This window comes from Neophocaena asiaeorientalis, unplaced genomic scaffold (genome assembly GCF_003031525.2).
Source record: "Neophocaena asiaeorientalis asiaeorientalis breed wild unplaced genomic scaffold, Neophocaena_asiaeorientalis_V1.1 scaffold182, whole genome shotgun sequence".
Classification (NCBI taxonomy): domain Eukaryota; kingdom Metazoa; phylum Chordata; class Mammalia; order Artiodactyla; family Phocoenidae; genus Neophocaena; species Neophocaena asiaeorientalis.
In genome coordinates, this window is record NW_020174648.1 from 6,569,633 (window position 1) to 6,594,214 (window position 24,582).

A 24,582-nucleotide genomic window follows, 5' to 3' on the forward strand; every position below is an offset into this window, starting at 1 on the left:
GACTATTTTTTGAGTAGCAAGGGTCTAGCAATTAGATTTCCATTTATCTTTCTGACTGGAATGCCTTTTAAAAGCCTATGTTGGGGGCTTCCCTGGTGGCGCAGTGGTTGAGAGTCCGCCTGCCGATGCAGACTATTTTTTGAGTAGCAAGGGTCTAGCAATTAGATTTCCATTTATCTTTCTGACTGGAATGCCTTTTAAAAGCCTATGTTGGCACTTATATTTTTAAACAGTCTTTTTCTAACTATTGATTGTTGAAAATTAATTTATTGGTCATGATGGGCCTTTTTTTAAAGAAATGAATTAAATACAAGAATACATTACATATAGTAAGGATAAATGTTTGTCATGAAAAAATATATATATACATTCAAATATATATATTTGAATGTATATATGTACTGGGCATGATGTAAAAAATATTATAGAAAGTGGTCAGAGCTTTGAAAAGCAATGTTTTATATGACAACTAAAGGCAACTAATGATTTTAGTCTTATCAGTAAGAACATTATACTCTATTTTAACCTTATTACAGAGCTAGAGGAAATTATGTTAGAGATCTAAGTGTGGGGTGGATTTCTCATTTTACTTTTTACCTTCTTATTTTACTCTTTACCAGAATGTGGAGAGTAAAGGAATGAGAGACCAGCGATTGGACCTTCAGAGAAGAGCAGCAGAAACCAGTGATGATGACCTCATCCCATTTGGAGACCGACCAACAGTATCTCGATTTGGTGCCATTTCTCGAACTTCCAAAACAATATATCAGGGTGCTGGCCCAATGCAGGCTATGGCACCTCAGGGAGCTCCCACAAAATCTATTAACATTTCAGGTAAGAATCTCAGAGGTAAGCTGATTTGGAGTGTTCATAGTCACAACTCCCAGCACCACCTACTCCCCATTTACCGTCAGTGCTTTTCATAATCTTGCAGGGCAGTAGTCTTCAAACTTTTCTGTGGAATTATCCCTGTAGAAAGGTAATTATAACCCAGGGAATTGTAGGGGTACAAACTAAAATTAAATATCTGTATGTGAAGGTAACCTATGTGTTATTTTTAATAGTTTCATTGCTTTTATTAAAATAATACATCTCATTTTTTAAAAAATCAAACAAAAGAAAAAATTACAAAGATTGACTTTTTATTGGGGGAGAAACAAACATCAATACCCCTCCATCTTTCAAGATAACTGTGTACATAATATGCCTACGCCTTTTAGATTATGGCTACCTAAAAAAAAGAATCAAATCTATGAATTGCATCATTCCCTGTAAATTACTCTCTTACAGATTATGGTCCGTATGGAGCCCACAGTGGCTGGGGAGGTTCTCCATATTCACCTCATCAAAACATACCTTCTCAGGGACACTTCAGTGAGAGGTATAAGTCATTCTTTTTACTTTTACAAGCCTTTAAAATTACTCAACTTACTTTGTTTTTCTGGTCATAACTTTTTTTTTAAATAAAATTTTAAATTTATTCCATACTTTCTTTCCCACAAAAGGGAGAGAATATCTATGTCAGAAGTGGCCAGTCATGGAAAACCCCTTCCATCTGCTGAGAGGGAACAGCTACGACTAGAATTGCAGCAATTAAACCAACAAATTAGCCAACAGACCCAGCTACGTGGACTAGAGGTACCAGCCTAGAGATATTTTTTCATTCCAGTTTTTGAAGAGTTCTCAAAAAGATTTTAAAAGGAGGAACTTTTGAGGTAAAATGAACATAAAACTTTAAGGTTTGTTTCCTAAGAGTTAGTATAGTTGTCCATTTTTCAAAGAATTTAAGTACTTCGAAGTTCTGAGACAATAGGAAATTTTAGAATTTCTATTACCTGAGAATAGAAAACATATTTTATATGTTTTATATATTATACATTATATATTACATCTGTATATATATATAAGCTCCTTTTATATTTTTATACTGTATAATATTTTAGATAATCTAAAATTTGTAGATTATCTAAAATATTATATGAAATAAAAAATATAAAAGGAGCTTATACTCCTTGATGGCACATTTAAGTTGAAGGTATATAGTATATAGTTTTTTAATCAACAGATGCTTTTAGCTTAAGATTTGTTTTTAATTTCTTATATTTTCTTTAATTTTTAAAAATTTCTCTCACTTCTTTTACTCGTCAGCATCTTTAGTAGAAGCTTAGAACTTGGACCTAAAAAATATAGTCTCTGTATAATAATACCACCTTTCATTAATATAGTTCTTTCAGTTTATAAATTACTGTCACATATCTTATTTGACCCATACATGTCCCTGTCAATTAGATTAGGCAGGTGGTATTGTCCCCCACCCTTTTTGGTCGAAGGATATTAGTTTCACAGAGGTTGAAACATGAACCCAGCTCTTCATACTCCAAATTCAGTGTTCTTTCCACCATGCTACCTGATACTTACGAGAAACAAAACGTCAGAAGGCAAAGAATTCTTAAAGTCCTTTAAGTGCCACATCAGGAAGACTAGGTTTTGTTTATATTATCCTTTGCATTGGAACATAGACTTTGAATATGGAGAGCTAAAGACGTTCTAATGATAAATGCATTGCTCCCTTCTGGAGAAAAAGATGCTCTTGGAACGTTTCTTTCTAGATGTATATCTTTCTACAAAGATCTATAATAATAAGTAAGCTATTGCTTTGGAAATAAATTTCTAACTGATTCAATCTTAGACTTTCTTATTAGCAAGGCCAGTAGGAGGGATTTTTGTGTGTGTGTGTGTGTGTGTGTGTGTTTGTTTTTGCACATGTGTCTGGCTTGTGCTCTTATGTAAGCAAGAAGGTTTAGAAATAAAAACCTGTATAGTATGCATGTTTGTCTCCTTTTTCCCATTGCTTTATTAACATTGGTCCAAAACTTCTTGCTGATTCCTATCGTAAGAAAAAAGAATGCTGTGTTTATTATTGTCACCTTTAGTTTATTAACTTGTTGAAGATTTGGACCTTTAACTCCATAAAGCATTATTCCTTACCTTGCTATTTCATGGCTTTTTGTCTTTATTGAAATTTCTAGACTGATTTTCTGTTCCAAAAGAATTTCAGCACTATTTAACTTGCTGTGGTTAAAAGTCCCTGCCATTACTGAGGTATCATGAAAGAAATGATAGAATTTACATCAGAGAAAATTCAATTAAAAAACAAAAGGAAAAATATAGAAAAGGAAAGAAGCACATTTATAGTTGACTTCTCTTTCCACTAAGAAAATAAAAAGAGCAACTTATACCAAAGATTAAATTACTATTCACTAAGTTTAAATGCCCCGTATTTTCCCTTTGTATTCAAATGGTACTCAGAGAAAGAAGCAGTGCCTTACATTTGCATCATTTTTATTGCCAATCCATGAGTAGTAAGTTGCTTGGGCGGGTCTGGCTTCGGGCCTGGTCACTCTGTGCGCGGCGTGGCGTGTGTTGAGCTGTGCACTTGGCTTTTGCACTAGGCTGTCGGTAGCAGGCTGGCGCTGCAGAGGGAGACGAGCGCCTTGGCAGGCCAATCACAGCCCCCACCGCCGCCGCCGCCCCCGCCGAAGTGGCCTGGAGCGCCCTCAAGTGAGCAGCTGAGCTTGGAACTGCACCAGGTGGAAAGGGAAATCGGGAAGAGAACCCGGGAACTGAGCATGGTAAGTGCTATGGTGGGAAAAGAGAGGAAAGCTGAAAGGAAAGCCTCTGTGTAGTTGTGTCGCTGAACTCGTGGCTCTGGAGTTCTAGAATCATCTAGAGCTGTAGAATCATCACCCCAAGGCACTGCACTGAGTGATTAATACTGACAGTGAGTGTCCTGAAGATGGTCTGCCTCCCTGTTTTATCATTCTTCTCATTCTCTTTTGGTTTGAGTGTGTTCTTTGTCTTAGTTTTCTGCATTACAAAAAACTTTCCGGGAAAACAAGGGGGTTATCTGGAAGTTACTAAATTTCTGTTAAGCGTATTGATTAAGGAAGCAAAGGGGATGGTGTTTTTTGCAGTGCCCTCATGTTAAACAAAGATGTATTACCAAATAACATTTCTAGGTTTCACAGCCCTTATGTTATTGATGACCTATTTTTTTTGTCATGAGTGAGATGCCATCTACATATTATTTCTTGTGGAATTATATCCATGGATATGCTTAGGGTTTGTTTCATAGTGCACGAACACTCATTTCAGTAAATTTTTAGTCTTAGGAGAGTGAACCATTCCCTCAGATTGCATGGTAATTGGTTTTTGGTTTTTTTTTGCATAGTTTTCACATTCTTTGTAAGCAAATAGATGGGATATTTCATTTTTCTGTTTTCAATAAGTGTATTATAGATACTTATTATATTTTGACTTGCTTTTTCTGAGTCATCAGTTTTTCTGTGAGATTTTTCCATGTTAACTTGAGGCATTTGTCCCCTTGCTATCCAGCTTGGATAGTGAGCAAGTGGGCCATACTCCATTATGCTTTTGTGTATCTCTCTCTCTCTCTCTCTCTTTTTTTGGCTGCATTGGGTTTTCGTTGCTGTGTGCGCGGGCTTTCTCTAGTTGCTTCACGCAAGGGCTACTCTTCGTTGCTGTGCAGGCTTCTCATTGTGGTAGCTTCTTTTGTTGTGGAGCATGGGCTCTAGGTGCACAGGCTTCAATAGTTGCAGCACATGGGCTCAGTAGTGCGGCACACGGGCCCTAGAGCACACAGGCTTCAGTAGTTGCGGTACATGGGCTCAGTAGTTGCAGCGCATGGGCTCTTCGGGCACACGGGCTCAGTAGTTGTGGCGCACTGGCTTAGTGGCTCTGCGGCATGTGGGATCTTCCTGGACCAGGGATCAAACCTGTGTCCCCTGCATTGGCAGGCAGATTCTTAACCACTGTGCCACCAGGGAAGTCCCTATGTATCTCTTTTAATCTGCCTGTTTCTTTGGTCATTTTACAGAACTAAATATGATTTCTGATCATCATTTTGTGTTATCTATATCTGTTCTCTCTTCCATTAGCACCATTAAATAAAAGATAATTGAATTTATTTCCTTTTCTTTCAAAGGAGAACCAGTGTTCTCTGGATATGAAAAGCAAATTGAATACAAGTAAGCAAGCAGAAAATGGACAACCAGAACCACAAAATAAGGTTCCAGCTGAGGACCTTACATTGACATTCAGGTAAAGAAAGGGACATTTTCATAGTCTTATACAGTCATGACAGAAGTACCTTCATACATATAATTTGATTTTTAAAATATTATTTTGTATACACTGAGAAAAGAATATTTTTGCATGAGTTTAGGAGTTAAAACTTATTTTAGGTCAGACCCAAGGTTGAATTATCTGTTAATACCTAAGAAATAAAATTTTCTGCTTCCATCTCCTTTTTCCCCTTGTTTTTTAATTTATTTAAAACCAGTGTTAACATTTTGATATATACCCTTCTGGTCTTTTTTTTTTTCTTCTGTTTTTTTCTTCTGTTTTTTTTTTGTGTTTTTTTTTTGGGTTTTTTTTTTTTTTTTTTTTTTTTTTTTTTTTTTTGCAGTACGAGGGCCTCTCACTTCTCTGGCCTCTCCCATTGCGGAGCACAGGCTCCGCACGCGCAGGCTCAGTGGCCATGGCTCACGGGCCCAGCCGCTCTGCGGCATGTGGGATCTTCCCGGACCAGGGCACAAACCTTTGTCCCCTGCATCAGCAGGTGAACTCTCAACCACTGCGCCACCAGGGAAGCCCTCTTCTGGTTTTTTGAAGTGTGTAGGCATTTAGCCACTTCCACCCACCTATCCGCCCCGCCCCCGCCCATCCTCCTGGTTTTTAATTTGGTCTGTCCCATGTTATCCATTATTCTTCTATAGGTAGGGAAGGATACATATCAGCTATTGTGAACAACCCTGCAATAAACAATATTATAGTTAATTCTTTGTTTGCATATCTTGCATCTTAGAGTATTTTGCAACTTAGGGTATTTTGAGGCTTTTGATGCATAGTCCCAAGTTGCCCTCCTGATGATATACAACAATATCTAATGCCCTGTTGCTTTCAGGCTTAGGTTTTTGGCTGTTTAAATCCATGCGTTATCCTGGGTTCAGAGCAATTTCTTGTACTAGTAAACCTGCTAAAAGCAGGGGTCAGCACTTTTTCTTAAAGGCCAGATAGTGAATATTTAAAATTATGAGTTTTACTATTTCTGTGAAAACTCTCAGTTCTGCCATTGTAATGTGAAAGCAGCCATAGACAATATGCAAGCAAATGGGCAGGCTGTGTTCCAATAAAAATTTGTTTACAAAAACAGGCAGCTAAAAAAAACAAAGTTAAAAAAAAAAAAGGCAGCTAGCTAGCCTTAGTTTGCCAACCCCTATGCTAAAATAAAGCATGGATATAGAGCTGTAAATTAAAGTTTGAATGCCATTCATGTATGCCATTCCATACTGCTAAAAAGAAAGGCCCTGTTGACTTTATTCTACTAAATAATCATTTTTATCTCTCTCCTTTTTTAAAATCCAAACTCCTTTTTTTTTTTTAAAAAAACGTTAACAGTGATGTGCCGAATGGATCAGCCTTGACACAAGAGAACATCGGCCTCCTATCAAACAAGACCAACTCTCTGAACCTGTCAGAGGACCTTGAGGGAGGAGGGGACAGTAATGACTCCCAGAGATCAGGAGTTACATCCAGTTCTGCTCCCTAAAACATGAGGAGTCCTACTTTTATCTTCTGTTCCTAACCAATTTGTGGGGCGTAGGGGTAGGAGAACAGATAGCTTCTAAACATTTTCTCTGAGAGTGGTCAGAGAAATCCAGGAAAAGCACCGGAGGCAATGTGCACAAACACCACTACTAAAAACAAACCCTGCACATAGTTCACAATAATGCATTTTTTAATTTAAAAGAAAAAGAAAAAGAAAATTAGCAGTATCTGCAAGCAATTCAGATTAAATTTGTTTTTGTTCTGTGAATGAACTTTATTTTAATAACTTTGGACGCCTTGGATCCAGGGCTTTAAAAAAAAGAAGAAGATATTATATATACACTCTGTTTGATTAATTGTATGATCTTAATGAAGTAGGTTTTTCTTGTATTTTGGTATTATTACATACCCAGTGTGTATAATTCCTTACCCCCAATCCTTTCCAACTCTCACAACCCCATAAATTACAACAGACAAAAAGCACTGGCCTTTCTGAGAATTCTGTGGTGCTTGAGAAATAGACAGTAATAGACTAGTTATTAGAAAATGTGCAGCACACCTACTTTCTAAGAGCTGTTATTTAGAAACCATAATCTGCTTTCTCTTTCTGGGTCACTAGCTTCATGTGTAGGTGGGTTTTTCATATGGCATTAAAACTTTTTGTAGTTTTGTTCAGGAGGGCTTTATTTCTTGTTTTTGTGTTTATTTCAGCTTTTCAGAGAGATAATTACCAATTAATTTTTGAAGCCCTCATTTCCGATATTATGGATGGACCCCTTTCATTCTCTTAATGTAATCAGAAACCTGAGTCAATTTTAGATTGCTTGAGTAGATTTAAGTGGAGATTACTTTCAGGATAAACTGTAGTTTATTAGCACTGAAAATACATACTTGGTTTATTACCTGTATTGAGGTGATGGTTGGAAATTTAGAGCTGTGCTTTTCCAAATTGAACCTCTGCTGAAATCATAGAATGTTCAAAAACCACGACAATCAACCATGTTGTAAAACTGCAACACTTGATTTGAACTTAAAATGAACAGAGCCACATTAGTTCAATGGATGTGTTATGTTTTACTCTCAAAAACCAGAAGTATAAAATTCCCGTATACTGGAGCCCTTGGCTTTCAGAGCTTGGCAAATACGAACTGCCTGAATCTTAAGGATAGTTCATGAATTAATCAGTTGCTGCTTTTCAGAATCATTAGCACAAGTAGATAGTAAGTACCTAGAAGTCAATTTTTGTAGTCTTGGCTTTACAATATTGAAAAGATTCTTCATGAAAATGTTGAAAAGAATAAGGAAGAATTTTTATTACTTAGTTCTGCTGCACATATTCTGATGCCACATGTCTGTACTGAACTAAGACCATATAAAACATGTTTAGTGGGGGTTATTTGATATAGTCACCCACCCTATCCCTATGTTTGCCTGATTTTCTAAAAATTTCCCTTTCTGGATTATACTACTAAAACAGAAAGCACTGGTTATGTAATAAGTTACTGCATTGCTTTGGTTGGGTAAAAGCAAGAGTTTGTATTTTTCTTGTTTCTTATTTTCTTAACCCTTAACTCCTGCTGAGGTCATAACAACCTCAGTCTAAGCTCTGTGTCCATCATATTGTTAAATGAAACAAATGGGGGGTGAGGGTGGGGGGAGGGTAATACAGTCCTGCCATTGCCTACCAGTAGGAGAGTCCAAACAGAACACTCTTTTGAGTAGCAATTATTTAATTTGCCCAGTCAAGGCACCGTGTTTATATACTATTTCACATTGAATTTGATTATGCCCTACAGACCTGGCTGGTCAAGGATTTGATATACACATATTGGCTTGGGATTCGAGCTTTCTTTTTTATTTAAATAAAAATTTATATATATATTATATATATACATATATACATAGCTATATCTGTATATATATTGGGTATGTTTTATGGATTTTTTCGCATGAGCGCAGCTGTTGCGATAAAATGACTGATTGGGAGGTAGAAGCACTGAATGAAGATGAGGCATTTTATCAGTTGATATCCATATTTTCCTTTTTTTAAAAAAATACACTTGCTTTTTTGCTTTTTTTATTTGTTTTATTTTGCTTAAAACCCTCTTACATTTACTCTTTAAGTACTTACTGTTTTTTGGGGAGAAGGAGAGAAACTTTTATGTCTGACAGAGTCCCGAGATTTTTCATTTCTCTCTATAGCCATAAAAGACAACATTCTTGGCCTCTAACCTTCTGTAGGCAGATTTGGGCAGATGTTATTTCTCCTTTGGACATGTTTAATTCCTAAATTTTAGGAGCAGTTGGTTCAATTTGGAACTCAGAATGATTCTGGTACTGAAAAGGAATTTATGGGTATTGATTTTGTTGAAATTTGGAGTAAAAGTAAAATTCCATTTTGGGTATCTGTTGAAACCCCTAATAACTCAACTTCTGTTGTTCTTGTTCATTTTCTTCAAATATACTCATTCTTCCTTTCACCATTTTGATTTTGTAAGCTAGGCAGAAACAGGGATTAATTTACACAGTATTCCTATTATGAATAAAACCAGAGAAGCCACTGTTTTGAACTGACTTAAAATACTCTCTTTCTCTTTTTAAGGTATTTTCATGGAGTGAAGATGGGGGGAATCTCAAATTGTAGCCTTAACCCTAGCTGTACCTCTCTAAGGCCTCACACTCTAGAGGAAATCTGAGTGGGTAGAACAACAAGAGAAAGGTATACTGTCCCATTGTGCCTGTAATTTACCTATTTTAAATTGGTTACTCTGCCTTACCTCATAGAAATTCTTACAACTTTCACAGTGCTCACAAGCAGTTTTAGGAATTCAATAAAACCTCCATTGTTTTTTTCTCTTTCTTTTCCTTTTCTCTGTTGTATACCTTGTGATATGATGAGCTAATAAGGGTCGATGGCCTGTTCAGGCAAAACTGCTTGACTTTCTAACTGCTTTTTTGTTAAAAATCTATGAAAAATAATTGACTTTTCTAGCTTTTTAAATTTATTCCTTTAGAGACAGGTAGAAGATGAAACCAGTCAGATAGGAAATACAGTTTTTATGCTTTCTACTTATTCAAATGTTAATTTCTTCTGAAGATGACTGTTTGCTTTTCACTGAATTAAAAGGCAAGACTCAGACATCTCAGATGAAAATGAACAATTCTGAGAAGGTTAAGGTAGGAGTAATAAGCATTGTGTTCAGTCTGGATAACAACACCAGAATTTTATTCCAGCTAGGAATATAAAAGTACTTGGACTTTTTCTTTCTTCAGTGAGTCTCTGGAAGAGGGTAGAAGAACCGAGAATAAGATATCTAGACTCAATTTTCTGACTTATATGTAGTTCTTTTGCCTTACTTATAGATATTGTCATAAGTTCAGTAGGTGCCATGACTTGGGTAATTTACAGAGGCTGAAGTAACCAAAGATCCATTCCTTGTTACTTTTCTAATCAAAAGAAAAGTTAGTTATAACATAGGTTTCTAGTAATATTCAAATAATAAGACACTATTTCTAATGCCAGCTACAAAATACTCAACTACTCAGAATGTATAAAAATTTATTTCATACAGCATTAATGTGGTTGATTCCCTTCTCCCATTTTATTTCCCTTCCCTTCTCCTAGTCTTTCCCATGTATTTATTTATTTATATATATATATTTTGCCTAAAAGACATAAAATTGGTATGATTCTCATTTGCTACCTTGAATATGTAACTCCATCAGACTTCCCATTGGTCTTTAGGGTTGGAGCTCAAAGTTTTTGTTTTTCTTTTTTTCTCTGTCCCTTCTGTATCTTGCAAATTCCCCTTGATTTACCCACTGCCCTCCCCAATCTGCAACAGTGACAGTTTGCTGCCTCAAAACAGAGCATTCAAATGAATTCGCTTAGCCAATAACTTCTGTGAAGTTGCCTTTTCTAATGGTGTTATTACTCAGTGATGCACAAATGTGGTATTTGCCCTACTGGTAGGCAAACAAAGGTCTGGTTAGGAACGGTAACCTGCTGTTTTCTTTAAAGGAGAGCCAAAGACTTGTGCTTTACTCTGTTTTGGTTTGGGAGAAAATAGTAGCCATTTCGATTGTGAAACCTCTTAGTAGTTGTGAGTTGATTATACTGTGTAGGGAGATGTATCTAAAGTTAACTGTTAAAGTTAGCTGGCCTTATAAAATGTAAAAGTAATGAAAATTCTTCAGTTTTTCTAAACCATGAATGTCATCTTTTACAGTATTGTGTGTAAGCAGTTCCTCCTCCCTTTTGTTGAGATTATCTTGTCACGATAGCATGTTGTATTTTTGTTATTTTACTTGTGCCTAAAGGACAATCTCCTATCACTATGGTCAAGTAACTATAGTCAGTACATGTTAGATTATATTCAGATTCAGAGAAAAATAGGTTCTTTTCACTAAAGAGTACTTGGTTGCTATTGCTTATGTACAAATGGTTATAGATGGAGATCTAACCATCTTTTTCTACTTTTTTTTTGCTCATTTTAAAGAATTGAGTAAAGCTTTCATGTATAAAAGCTATCTGTAAAAAGCACTTGTAATGTCTTATATATCATTAAAAGGAAAGGCTCAGTTACTTTTTAGGGGAAATTAATAACCTGTCTGGAAATTAACTGCAGTGTTTACTTAGATTTTTACCCTGAAAGAGTCCAGTTGTGTTTATTTTTTATTGACGATACATGGTTATAATGTTTGCAAGGTGATCTCTTCCCTGAAAAGTCTGCCTATCCTTTTAGATAAAAATTAGAGCTACTAAACTAAGCAGATTTTACGTTCAACGTTAGGGATTGAACAGGCAAGCAGTCTACTACTGTCATCATTTTACCTGATTGCCCATTTTGCTGGCCCACATTCATACCTTTCTACCTTGGACAGCTATGATTTTTATATTTATTTGTTGTTTCAGCTCAGCTTTATGAAATTTTCCTGCTGAAATTACTTATTGGGAATTATAGGTGGATTGCAGTTAATATTTTTTAAAATTCTTATTTCAACTTTCCTGAGCCACTTAGAAAAAGAAAGTTGTTTTTGTCGAAAGATACTGTTAATTGTAGTAAATGCCAGCTTACCATTTGGTTCTTAAGATTTTATTTCTTTGACTGCTAAAGGTGTTTTCACTTGCATTAGATTGTAACGCTAGCTATAATGTTAATGAAGAATAGGAAACTGCCACCACCAAGAAGAAGTAACACCTTTTAATAATAAATATGTTCCCAGTGGGTAGATTCTCAATACTGCACTGAACAAAGTGGGTAAAGAGCCCTTTGAAATCCTATTGTGATAAAGGGACTAACCTCACCACTGGAATCCTTGTTTTCAGAGCTTCTGAATTTTCAGCCAAACACTGAACTTCCCCTAAACTTTATTCCTGAGCAGAACATCCCTAGAGTAATAACCATTATTTTCAAAAGAAAATAAGGCACAGTAACCCAAGAGAGAGAATTTAAGCCTCACAACAAATTGTGTCCAAAAATATGTATTTAGAAAAATAAAATCCTGTGGAGTTTGTTATCCTAATGTATGTTGTATACTAGATAAGGTGACTTATTTTCTTGTATTGAGGTCTCATTATTTCTAGTTGGGTTTTTGTGTGTGTGTTGTTTTGTTTTTAATTTAAACTCTTAAGTAGACAGAGCTCACAGGTCTTTGGCATCCATTCTAGGTTGTGCACTCAGAGTCATCTTATAACTGGAAACTGTCAGGTGGGCCCCTACCCCAACTCCAGATGGTGTATGAAAGGGTCAAGAAAAGAATGGAAACAAACTATTGGGTGGATAATTGGTAGCCTTTTTTTTTTAACCTGATTTTTAAAATCACCATTTATTAGTGTAATCTCTCTCCACTGATAGGCTGCCATTCTCACAATAATATCTGAACCACCCTGTAAAATACTCCTCTGATTTCAAGGCATTTAAGCTTTTGCTTATCATGTTTACATCCTCTGTTCAACTAAGACACTGTTCTGAGAGCTACTTTTTCCAGGTGTATTGTTGCCTAAATTTCCTTTATTCAACCCCTTTCATCCTTTCTCTTCTTCCCACCTTCTGGGAATGAAAGGAACTTGGGGGAAAAAGTTTTTCTTTTTTTTTTTTTTTTTTTTTTTTTTTTTTTTGTTGATTTATTTTTTTTTTTTTTTTTTTTTTTTTTCATTGATCCATAGGCTTCATTATCTTACTTGATGATGAATCTGTGAGTTTTTAGAACAACAGAAATGGAAAAAGTGAATCAAGATAATGAACAAAACCTTTCACCCACTTAAAACATTTTCCAGTTGTGAGATTCCTCTTCTTGTGTGTGGTCTCTTCCCCTTGTTACCCCTCTTACCCTTTTTCCCTGACTATGGTCAATTTGGCTCATACCAGTCTCCCCGAGACATTCTGCAGTCATTATCACCTTTTTGGGTGGATTTTATTTTGTTTTATTTTGTTTCTGTTTTTTTAAGTAACTGTTTAAGATTGATGCATATTTGCTTGGGATAGAGCTTGTGTAATTTACCAATCGTATTGATTGTATGTGATTGTGCCCTGCGGAGGTATATTTAACAAGTCAAAAATAATCTAGGATAATAAAGGAGCCCATGAGATTTGAGTCAGGTTATAAATGGCTTCATGAAATCATTTACAATTTGAATAGTGAGAATTTATATCTCCTGTTCTTAAATTAGTGCTAGACAAAATACCATTTTTTTTAAGTTTTCTTGCATTCCTATTTTTCTCCCCTTGCCTTTTAGCTCCCTTGTTCTTTCTTGCCTGCCTCCTGTTCAGAAATAAAAATATTGAGCCTTAAAGAGACAGCTCATTTCTAAATTGCTGAAGTTTGTGAAATTTTACTTTTTCCAAGTGTTTCCAACTTTTCTTTAAAAAGTGAAGACATAATGAGTTGGAATTTCACAAGCTGTGAAATTAGCACTTGGCAAACTGTGAAATCTTATTTGAAGACTTTATCTCCTGGAAGTTCTTTTGGAATAGGAAAAAAGACCATTTCCCTCTCTTTTTAAAAATCTGTTTATATTTTGAATTTTTAAACAGACTTCAAAAAAGTGAAGTGGAAGAAAAATAGTAGTAGGAAGATGTTTAGGACAGCAAAATGCTGGGTCTGAATAAGTACATACTCTCCTTGTTGCAGAGTTTTGAGAGGATGAGGGCCATCTTTTTAATTTGTATTATCTGTGTGCATGGTGTCTATATCAAAGATGCCACATTTTGTTAAAATGCTATTCCTTTCTTTATTCTCTTGGAAACTGACTCAGCCTCATGTTGCTCCAAATTAGTGTTTAAGGCTCCCACAAGTTGCAGATAAAAGGACAAGTAGAAGGAGGTGATTCGCCTTTTGGTTTGTAAATATATGCAAGTGTCTACAAGGTCTTTATCTGCTTTCTGTCAGCATTTATATTAAATGATAAATTGATGAGGAGAAATGCGTAGTCTTTTTTTGTAAATGAGCCTGTGCCCTCTTATTCTAACTTTGGGATTGTTTTCTTACACCTTTTTTATGGAGTTGTGTTTGTTTGTTTGTTCATTTTTAGGTGAAAAATAAGAGAAGTAGGTAATATATACAAACACACATACTTGCAGCGTCAACTTTATAGATATCACAGGAATTAGCCCAACACCACAGTTCAGAATACTTCATTTGTTATACAGTGATTGCACACTAGGAGTAAAGGTAATGGTTCTGAAATCCTAGAGTCAGTGTTCAGTGAGACTCCATGGTTAACATCCAAAGTTCTAGTTTTTATGCCTTCTCTTAAAATCAGAACCTTTTTATGCTTAAGCAACATGGCCTTGCTCTGAATACCTTCCTGATGCAAATATTTTTTGTCTTTCCGTTCATACTCACTTTTCCTAATTGTCCTGAAATCCCCACCCATTAGTCATTCCTGGCATTTAGAGGATTTTCACTTAGAGACCACTGTAAAATATACCCTATTCAAGAACTCAATGGCATGAAGAAGAAAAAAGGGGAGAAGAGGGGAATACTCTAGATTAAAAGGAACTTTAGAGATACAGAAATCACATGCAACGTGTGGACTTTGGATCCTAATTCCAACAAACCAAACATTCTTTTATATTATATAGTTAGGGGAATTTGACTTAAGTATTGAGTATTAGATAAAACCAAGGAATGACACTTTTGTTCAGTGTGATAATAGCAACATTGTTATATAATAAAATGTCCATATTTTTAAAAGACAATAACTGACAATGGCTAGAGTTTCCTTTAAAATAACTGAATATTTTTAAAAGAAAAATAATATACATTACCAGTGAACAAACATCACTCCTTGTACCATCAGTTAGCAATTAGTTGTCCGTTAGTACCATATCTGACCTCAAGAGTAGGGGCCACAGTAAGAAAAAGTTCAGAGGGTATGAAGGATGATAACTATTCCAACCATTCTTGAATGTCATAAAAGCTAGAATGGGAATTCCAAAACCAGACTTGCTGTCTTTACCACTTACCTAGGCCTACCCTGCTTACAAGCAACAGGGTACTTTGTGATCCCTTACACTGAGACTCATTGATTAATACGAGTTTGAGGGCTTCCTTGGTGGTGCAGTGGTTAAGAATCCAACTGCCAATGCAGGGGACACAGGTTCGAGCCCTGGTCTGGGAAGATACTACATGCCACAGAGCAACTAACCCTGTGTGCCACAACTACTGAGCCTGTGCTCTAGAGCCCGCAAGCCACAACTACTGAAGCCCCCACACCACAACTACTGAAGCTCGTGCGCCTAGAGCCTGTGCTCCACAACAAAAGAAGCCACCACAATGAGAAGCCCGCGCACCGCAACGAAGAGTAGCACCTGCTCACCACAGCTAGAGAAAGCCCGTGTGCAGCAACAAAGACCCAATGCGGCCAAAAATAAATAAATTTAGTTTTTAAAAAACATGAGTTTGATTTTTTTGTGTATATTAGCATCTCAATCCCAGTAATCAGCTAATCTGCAATGATCAATTTGTAAATCACTCTGCTTTCCAACATGGTGGCTCATTTAGTTAATGGCTGCCACCCTTATTTGGAACACCTAGCACATCAAAAGTAAACTTTCAACTACTCACTGAACACTCAGTACAGTATTTACTAAAGTAATTTACTGAGTACTCTCTATATGGCACAACACTGTAGGGGACAAAGAGGAAAATACTCTCTACCCTTAAGGATCTCAGACTCCACTTATGAACTTGACATGTATACAGTTTAAGGATACATAACATAAACCATCTACAAAGCACTAGACAGAATTACCAAAGGATTATGCAACCACAGCTATCCTCAAAAGAGAAGAGCAAGGAGCTGTGAGGCTATACACAAGGAAGATTTAGCCTTGCTTGGCTAGCCAGCAAAGGCTTTCTTGAGGAAGTGGCATTGAAGGTAAGAAACAGCTTGGGGGGACTGTGCAGGGGCGGGGCAGGAGACTCCTAGTCAGAGAAAAAAAGATGGGTGAACTCTGCGAAAGAAGAAAGACAGTTACGGAAACGAAGAAGGTCATTGAAGTTAGAGTAGAGAGAGTGAGATAGTGGCTTTGGATGCAGAGCCAGATCACAAAGTTGCGTTTTATTCTTAAAAGGAGTCCAAGGAAGGGTTGTAAGCAGGGGAATTAAAGGGATCAGGTTTGTGCCTCTTCATTCACGTTCATTGAGAAGCTTCTGTGTCAGTGCTTCTCAAACCTAACATGAATGCAGTTCACCTAGGGCTCTTGTTAAAGTGCAGTTACTGTTTCAGCGGGTCTGGAGTGGGGCCTGAGATGATCTAACAGGCTCCCAGGTGATACCAGTGCTGTTTGTCAGAAGACCACACTTTCGAATAGTAGGGTTCTTTCTACGTGATAGGCAATTTTAGAAGCAGAAGGATCCAGTTTTCTGCCTATCAGACTTAAACCTTTTAGTGAAATGAGTGCGATGTAAGGCATAATTAGCACCACTTGGAGACCACTTAAAGGGAAGGGTCTAAGGCTGGGAGAAACAAGGTAATTCAGGGAAGTTTTTGCATTTGAGGAGGGCCAGGTCTTAAAAAGCTTTATGTACCCTTCTGAGTTGTGATTTTATCCTTTAGCAATTAAAAAGCAGTATAGATTTTAAGCCCGAGAGTGATGATGATTGTGATTTGAAGTGGAATAGGGCCTAAGGCAGAGAGCTCAGTTGTGAATCCGTTGCAGTAGACTTACAAGAAATGATGAGGGCTTGCACCAAGACAATGGGAATGAAGAGGAGGGGAGGAATATCTGAAAACAGCACGAGCATAACGCATTTCTAAACACCCAAATGGGCGCCATCAAATGGATGCCACCAAAATCAAGTGCTTCCCGTAATTCCCTTGACCAAGTGCAAGACCTGATCCCATATTATCAAGTTAAAGGGAAAAATTACCTTTGCAGTATCAAAGCCCTTAAAAAATACAGTTTTATGGAAAACCTACAGTAACCTTAGTTTATCATCACCTTGCTATCTTCCCAAGTCCGAAAGTGTTCAGGTTATTATGAACTAAAACATGCTCTCTAATTTTCCTCAGTCCCTATGCTTAACCATTATCATCTAACTGGGCATTTTGTTATCGTGACAGCAAGCCAGGCAGCCTGATGAAATCCTGGCCTTAGGGCATGACGCAGGCTGCCTTTCCAGAGTGGGCTGGCCCGTTTCTCTCTGAGCATCTCGAGGGTTTTTGTCTCTAGCAGCATTCCCTGGTTAGCTGAACCTCTATAGCCATACCAAGATGTGATTCCTGACACTTGTTTCTGTTCAAAGGTAGAACAGCCTGTGCCCAAGCAGTATCTGTTGGTTTACAGCACTGGCCATTTGGGAAGGGCCTGAAACCAACTATGTCCTGATGGGATAAAAGCTGCCAAACTGCATTCATTTCTAGCCCCTCATTTCCTCCTCAACCCTCAAATGGACTTGGTCAAATTTGCTAGAGCAGCCCTCGGCAGAGGTAGGTAAGAGACACCAGTCACACAATTGACCTGTACTTACCAAAACACACACCCTTGGCCTTAGCTTTACTGTGAGTTTCTTCCTGTTGCTTCTTGGTCTGTCCACCCCAACCCCTATCTCTCCAGGGAACTTTCTCCCACTACCTCTACCTCTGCCTCTGCTGTCTTCCCAATTTCTCTTTTACCACCTACAACTTCCTGAACTAACGTAGAAGCAATGAGCTTTGACTCCATGCAACTCTCTCTTGCTCAACCTCCCAAGAATACCCTTGTCTGGTGTTTCTGTTCATACACGGTGTCAATTCCTCTGTATAAGTAAGCATTTTTACTTTACTTGATAATCTTAACTTTGCACTTGGGAGGAATTTAAAGTTATTTTCCTGTTAATAAGTCAGCAAAACTACTCTGAACCTGGGTTTCTTCAAACACAAATATTTATTGAGTACCTGGTACATTCAAGACCGAGTGGCATGTGCACTGGACATGTTCAATAAATATTTGTTGTTTTGATTTGGTTTCCATTTGGTTTCCCTGAAACCAAAACTGAACTTTCTAACAGTTGTGAGAATTTGGACAAATTCCAATGAGATGCTTTGAGAATCTCACCTGAAAGCTGCCAAATGATAATGCAGGATTTACTTCGATAAACTTTATTTCACCTTAATTAAAATGTCGTAACCACCAAGTAAACTAGAAACCTAAGAGAGCTGAAGACAACTCTGTTTTTTGTGCTAGATGTTTTGCTGAATTTCTGTGGAAGAGTTAAGCTTTGAGTTACTCAGTAACCACAGCAGGGGCTCAGCTCTACTGTTTGTTCTCTGCCAAGGTCTTACTATTGGATCCAAAGAAAAGAACAGAACAGCCCAGGAAGTGAGGCAGTGGTGGGGATCAGCTCAATTACCTGCTCACAGGAGTTACTACTGAGACCAGAGGCAAGGCTAGGGAAAGAGGAATTTTTTATTTTATTACTGATGTTGAAGGAAGTATTAAAAAGAAAAGAGAGGGTGATTGAATGCTACATTCTTTCCTCTCCATGGCTCCTCAAATCTACCCCTAACACAGCAAAGCACAGAGGCCTCTGAGATCCTTCCAACCTTGTTTTTGCTCAGAATAGAGAGAAGTAATGCTAATTTTTATCTGATAAAAGTTCTTAAGTCTACCTGCAGTTCCAGAAATGGTTAGAAGTTTCCATGAAGAATTTGATTTGAAAATATACAATTATTACAACACTTTACAGAATACCAGTGACAGTGGAGGGGAGGGGAGAGAGAGAGACCCAGATTAGTTTGCCCAGTGTACAAGCTGTTTTTTCCTTTCCTCATCAAATCAGTCTAAGATGAACCAAGAGGAAAGGGATTTGGGGTCATCAAAATCTAGACAATGAAAGCCAAGGGGAGCTGTGTGCAAGAGAACCAAAGACTGGGCTGGTATTAAAGACTCCAAAAGACCAATTGAAAGTCTCATTTGGAATGTGCGTCAGAGACAAATGCTTTCTAATTAAATATGGGCAACCAAAGGAAAAGGTGGCAGTCCCTGAGTTTGCTTCTGGGTCCTGGATTTTGAAGGACACCTGGGCAAACTTGATAGAGACTACCCAGAGGAGACGAACCAGATGGTGACATATCATAAACACTACCCCAAGAAAAACAATTGGACACTGTTAAGTTTTAACCTGGGAAGGCAGGGACATTTTCTTGATAGCTATCCAGACAAGGCTTTGAATCTCACCTTTGCCAGCTTTGTGATTTGGGGCAAGTTCCTAACCCTTGTAAATAGCAGTTGTTTCGTCTGTAGACTGGGCATATTATTATCTTCCTGGTAGAGCTGACAAGAGAATTATATAAGCTAATGCCTGCAAAGCACTTAGCGTAGATCCTGGAATGTAGTAACTGGAACCTATCATTTTCATATTCAAAGATTTAAAGATTTTGGACTTCCCTGGCGGTCCAGTGGTTAAGACTCTGCACTTCCACTGCAGGGGCACAGGTTTGATCCCTGGTCAGGGATCGTGTGCTGCGAAGTGCGACCAAAAAAAACAAAGATATAAAGATTTAGACCTAAGCTAATGTGAAGTAATGGTTAAATTCTAGACAACGAAATATTATACAGTCATTAGAAATAATTTTGCCAGTCAGGGCACACCTAAACACGTCTGTTCCATCAGTTCCACCTGAACTGGGCTTCTCTCAGTCTCCTTTCCTTCTTTGTCACCAGCCAGGGGCTCAGGCTGTTTCTAGTTCTTCTTTGGTGCTGCCACCACCTTTGTGTCATGCCCTGGTACTCCTCTCTCCCCAAGCCTCTGTGGGACACAACCCTGATGCCCTTGTTGCTCACAAAGTCCAGACCTTCTTGACTAGGTGATGATAATATTGACATATTGAAAAATAGAAAAATAAGAAGGTTCATATTGACAAATCTCACTTCCACCCCTGTCTGTCTGCACCTCCATCATCCCCACTTTGTGATACAAAAGTTAGCATACTATAAACAGTGCTCTGCAGCTCGCTTTTTTCTACTTAGTGAGCCTAGAGATCCTTCCATATCAGTACAAAGAGAACAGCCTCATTCTTTTTGATAGTGGCATAGTTTTCCATTGTGGGGATGTACCTTGGTTTAACTAGTCTGCTATAGATGGAAGTTGTTTCTAGTCTTTTGCCACTGCAAATCAAGTTACAATTGGTAACCTAATTTATACCTATGCAGATATGTCTGTAGGATACACTTCCTGAAGTGGGATTTCCAGCTCAAAGGGTAAACTCATTTGTGATGCTGGTATTGCCAGATTTCCTTCAAAGGGTTATAGCATTCTGCACTCCCATCAGCAATGAGTGAAAGGGCATTTTCCTCACACCCTAGCAAGAGAGTGTGTTGTCTAACTTAGTTGATGTCTGAATTCTAATGGTTTCAGTGATAATCCTTTTTAGGGAATCAGGTGGGAGCTAGGAAAAGAACAGTGCTTAAAAAGTCTGCAAAGAACCACCGAGGAATGCTAAAATTAGCAGGTGAAAGTCTGATGAAAAACGATGTATCTTACATACTCAAAGTACCTTCTTTCAGGATACTTGTTTAACAAAAAGGGAAATATTGTAATTTTACAGCAGAGAAAGAAACTCGGCAGTCCTGATCTTAACCAAGTGATCAAAATTAACATCACCAGTAATGGGGCAAATTGATATCATGTGCCTCCTGATACGATGCACTAAGAAGGGTACAATGTTATTTCTTTAGTATTCCTACCAAAAAAAGTATAACTTGAATCTAATCCTGAGGAAACCTCAGATATACTCAAATTGAGAGACGTTCTTTAAAAATAACTGGCCCAGGGACTTCCCTGGTGGTGCAGTGGTTAAGAATCCGCCTGCCAATGCGGGGGACACAGGTTCGAACCCTGGTCCAGGAAGATCCCACATGCCGTGGAGCAACTAAGCCCGTGCACCACAACTACTGAGCCTGCGCTCTAGAGCCCAGAGCCACAACTACTGAGTCTGCGTGCCACAACTACTGAAGCCCACGCGCCTAGAGCCAGTGCTCTGTAACAAAGAGAAGCCACCGCAATGAGAAGCCCGCACACCACATTGAAGAGTAGCCCACGCTCGCCGCAACTAGAGAAAGCCTGCACGCAGCAACGAAGACCCAACGGAGCCATAAATTAATTAATAAATTTATTTAAAAAATAAAAATAACTGGCCTGTACTCTTAAAAAATTCCACAGTCATGAAAGACAAAATAGAGCAACTCTTCCAAACTAGAGGAGACCAAAGAGACATGACAATTAAATGCAATGTGACCCTGGACCAGGAAATGGGGGGTGGGGGGCAATGGACTTTTGGGGGCTATGAAATGTTTCCCAATGTGTGATCCAGGGATCCAAGGAGGTCCACAAAACCTTTCAGTGTATTCATGAAGTCATAACTATTTTATATAAACTATTTAAATAATTAGATGTAATTTAGCAAGACTATAAAGAGATCCTGAGACCAAAAATTTTGAGAACAACTGCTATAAACATTAGTGGGACACTTGGCAAATTTAGAATAAGATTTATGGATTTGAAAATGGTACTATATTACTGTCAATTTCCTATCTTTGATCTTATACTGTGGTCATATAAGGGAATATCCTGGTTTTTAGGAACCTCAGTCTTCATAAGGGTAAAAAGGCATTATATCTGCAAATTATTCTCAAACAGTACAGAAAAATAATAGGGAGAGGGAGTCAGAGAGAGGGAGAGGGAGAGAGAAAGAAGAATACCAAAAGCAAAGCAAAAAGCAAATGTGGTAAAATGTTAACAATGTGAGCATTTGGGGAATCTGGGTGAAGAGTATACAAGAATATTTTGTACTATTTTTGCAACTTTTTTATTACTTTAAAATTATGTTAAAATAAAAAGACTTTGTGTCTTAGTCTTGCAAATTAAGAAATTTTTACATTATCACCTCCTGATCTTTCCCTCTCCTGACCCCAGTTCCATGGACACCCACCTGTCTGCCCTTCCCCTTCCCCTATACACACTTTAGTCAGATGGCCAGTAGCATTGATTGGGATGTTTATCTTCATGTCTGGGGTCTGCTGTGAAGCACGGTGCTCCTTGAGGACAAAGTCATCTTTATAACCCCGGGCCCAGCACCAACCATGCCCGGTACGTATTGGCATTTATTAAACATTTGTTAATTAAATGATCATATGACTCAATGAATGGATGAAGAAATTAAACACAACCCCTGATGTATAGTTCTTCACTACCTGGCCAGGTGGTATCTGCACCCTTATCTCTTTTCCCACAGATGTTCACCAGACCCCCTTTACCCCTTGGGCAGGGTCCCCTCACCTGCCTTCCTCCAAGGACCTTCTTTACAAGGCACAAGTCTCACAACTCCTACAAGCTGGAACAATAGGTCTGAACAGCATATTCCCCCCTCAGGATCTTTGTATCTCCTGTTTCTTCTGTGTGAAAAGCTCTTCCCAAAGATATCTGACTCCCTCCCTCATTTTACTCTGGTCCCTTAGTGTCAGTTTATTAGGGAGGCCTTTCCCACCTCCTTTCTACAACAGTAGCCTCCTTACCTCCTCTCATCACTTTCTATCCCGTTGCCCTGTTGTATTTTCCTCTGTAACCCTTATTAACACCTGACTGACATGTTATAGATCTATTTTTTATATACTGATTCTTTATGTGATCACTGCATGTCTTCCTGTCTGGAGCTCCCAGCCCCTAGAACAGTGCCTGCTGACTCAGGTAGTGCTCCTGTGTTTGCTGAACACAAGTGGTTGAATAGGAGACTTTCCATTTGTCTTTAATCTGGAGTGACAAGGAGCCTCCAACCATTCTGGGGCTTTTTAGGACAGTTCCTTGTAATTTCATACTGTACACGGGCCCTCGAGATGTCCAGGGTCTAAATCAGTCAAGAACTTAGACGCAGCTTCAGTCTAGGTAGAGATTTCCTGTCTAATGAATAAAGAACTCTTTAGAATGCCTGTGACTGTACCAACTTCAAGAAGTCTTCAGTCACACAGAAGGTGGCATACTTGTATCCTGTGAATACAGTTGCAGCAATCCTTATGATACTGTTTTTGGCTATTTAGGAAGAGGGAAATAAACATAAACCTGCCCTTTATCTCCATTAGTTTGACTCCATTTCCCCAATAACTAAAATAAGTAAAAATAACAATATGAATAAATAAAAATACTTCGTTCTGTTTGCTTCTTAGAAGTATGTCAGTAGTTGCATGTATGTTTTTCACCTGCCCGACCCTGTCTCCTGATCCCCCAAGAGAATTTTTCGAAGTGTTTCCCACCCAGCTCATCCACCCTAGAAATGTCCTTGGCAGCACCCTGAGGCCCTTGCTCCTGTGCCCCCTCCCACCACTTCAAGGCTGAATGGGGAAGGAGTCCACTGTACACGCAGGTGTAACCATTGTGTATCCTTGACTGGGTCACTGACACATCAGCTCTTAGAGGCCTGAAAGTAGCACCTGTTTCAGAATATTTCTCTTCTCTCCCCTATGATTAGATAACGTGGGCTCTTTTTCTCTCTCTTTCCCTAAAAACCTGTGAGAAAGAGCATATTGCACTGAGAGGTAGAAGACTACCTCTCATTCTGGACATTCAACTTGGCTAGTTATATACTATTTTATTTATGTAGAAAATAGACTATCTTCTACCTCCTGGTTTAGTTAACCAGGAAAAAAGAAAAAAATTCCTGCAAAGTTCTCATCAGCTAGGTATTTTCTAAGTTTGAATTTGTGAACATGTTCTCCTTTTCCTTTTCTATAAAGATGAAGAAGAAAGTGAGGGAGTATGGGTAGGAAAGGTGGACCTTCTTTCTCTGGACCTGACTGAACTTTAAAACTTCTCTACTAATTAACCAGCACTGGGCTCTACACTTTGCTTAACCCTGGGAGCATGTCATCAGCCTTTGACCTCATGCCTCCCCTCCTCACCAGCTCCATCCCCCATCCTAGCCTCTGGAACCTCATCCAGATTTAGAGGAAAGAACCAGTTCAGAGGGATTGCCTCAAACCACACTATCTCCACTCGCCCAGACCTGTGGAAGATTAGCAACCATGCTTTCCAATGGGATAGGAACTGTAGCTGCTGGAAAAAGGTAAGAGGGGTGAGCTTTCCCTTTGCATGCCCTCACTGGGTTTTCTGACCTCTGAAGGGACTCACCAGGATGACCTCGACACCTTCGAGAAGACCAGGCCCTCTCCCTGGTAGTTTTAATCAGACTTGTTTGGAAGACGTCATTCCAAGTGCCCTCCCTCCCACTCCCTTCTAGGGGTAAGGCCTTACCCTAAGCCACACCTTGGATTCTTAACCCAAGAAACAGGGGATGTCTTCCCTTGTACAGAGATGATGCATCAATGTCAGCCCTCACAGCAGTCCAGGAGATGCTCCAAGGGGAATTGCTGGGCCTTCCATACATCTGAAAAGAGGACAAATTTAATCTATGAGGACCTCCTAACTCCCTTTTTGCTCCTCCTTCCACTCAATTCCCCCCTGCCCCACCCC

The 24,582-nt window shown here is 38.4% G+C and overlaps 2 protein-coding genes across 5 annotated transcripts in view; both read left to right on the forward strand.

The window, feature by feature from the left end:
- The window catches only part of RC3H1 (ring finger and CCCH-type domains 1), a 92,785-nt gene extending 80,041 nt beyond the window's left edge, over nt 1-12,744 (forward strand). For 2 of the 4 annotated variants that reach the window (XM_024758746.1, XM_024758748.1), the window contains exons 15-20: nt 621-834; nt 1,291-1,381; nt 1,506-1,638; nt 3,453-3,632; nt 5,006-5,121; nt 6,481-12,744. In XM_024758746.1, coding sequence (XP_024614514.1) covers nt 621-834; nt 1,291-1,381; nt 1,506-1,638; nt 3,453-3,632; nt 5,006-5,121; nt 6,481-6,631 — 885 coding nt within the window. In that variant the 3' untranslated portion in view covers nt 6,632-12,744. The remainder of the gene's footprint in view (nt 1-620; nt 835-1,290; nt 1,382-1,505; nt 1,639-3,452; nt 3,633-5,005; nt 5,122-6,480) is intronic. The other 2 variants (XM_024758747.1, XM_024758750.1) reach the window with 2 other exon arrangements.
- Nucleotides 12,745-23,963: 11,219 nt separating this feature from the next.
- SERPINC1 (serpin family C member 1) overlaps nt 23,964-24,582 on the forward strand; it is a 10,689-nt gene continuing 10,070 nt past the window's right edge. Inside the window, exon 1 of the mRNA XM_024758795.1 lies at nt 23,964-24,175. Coding sequence (XP_024614563.1) covers nt 24,135-24,175 — 41 coding nt within the window. The 5' untranslated portion in view covers nt 23,964-24,134. The remainder of the gene's footprint in view (nt 24,176-24,582) is intronic.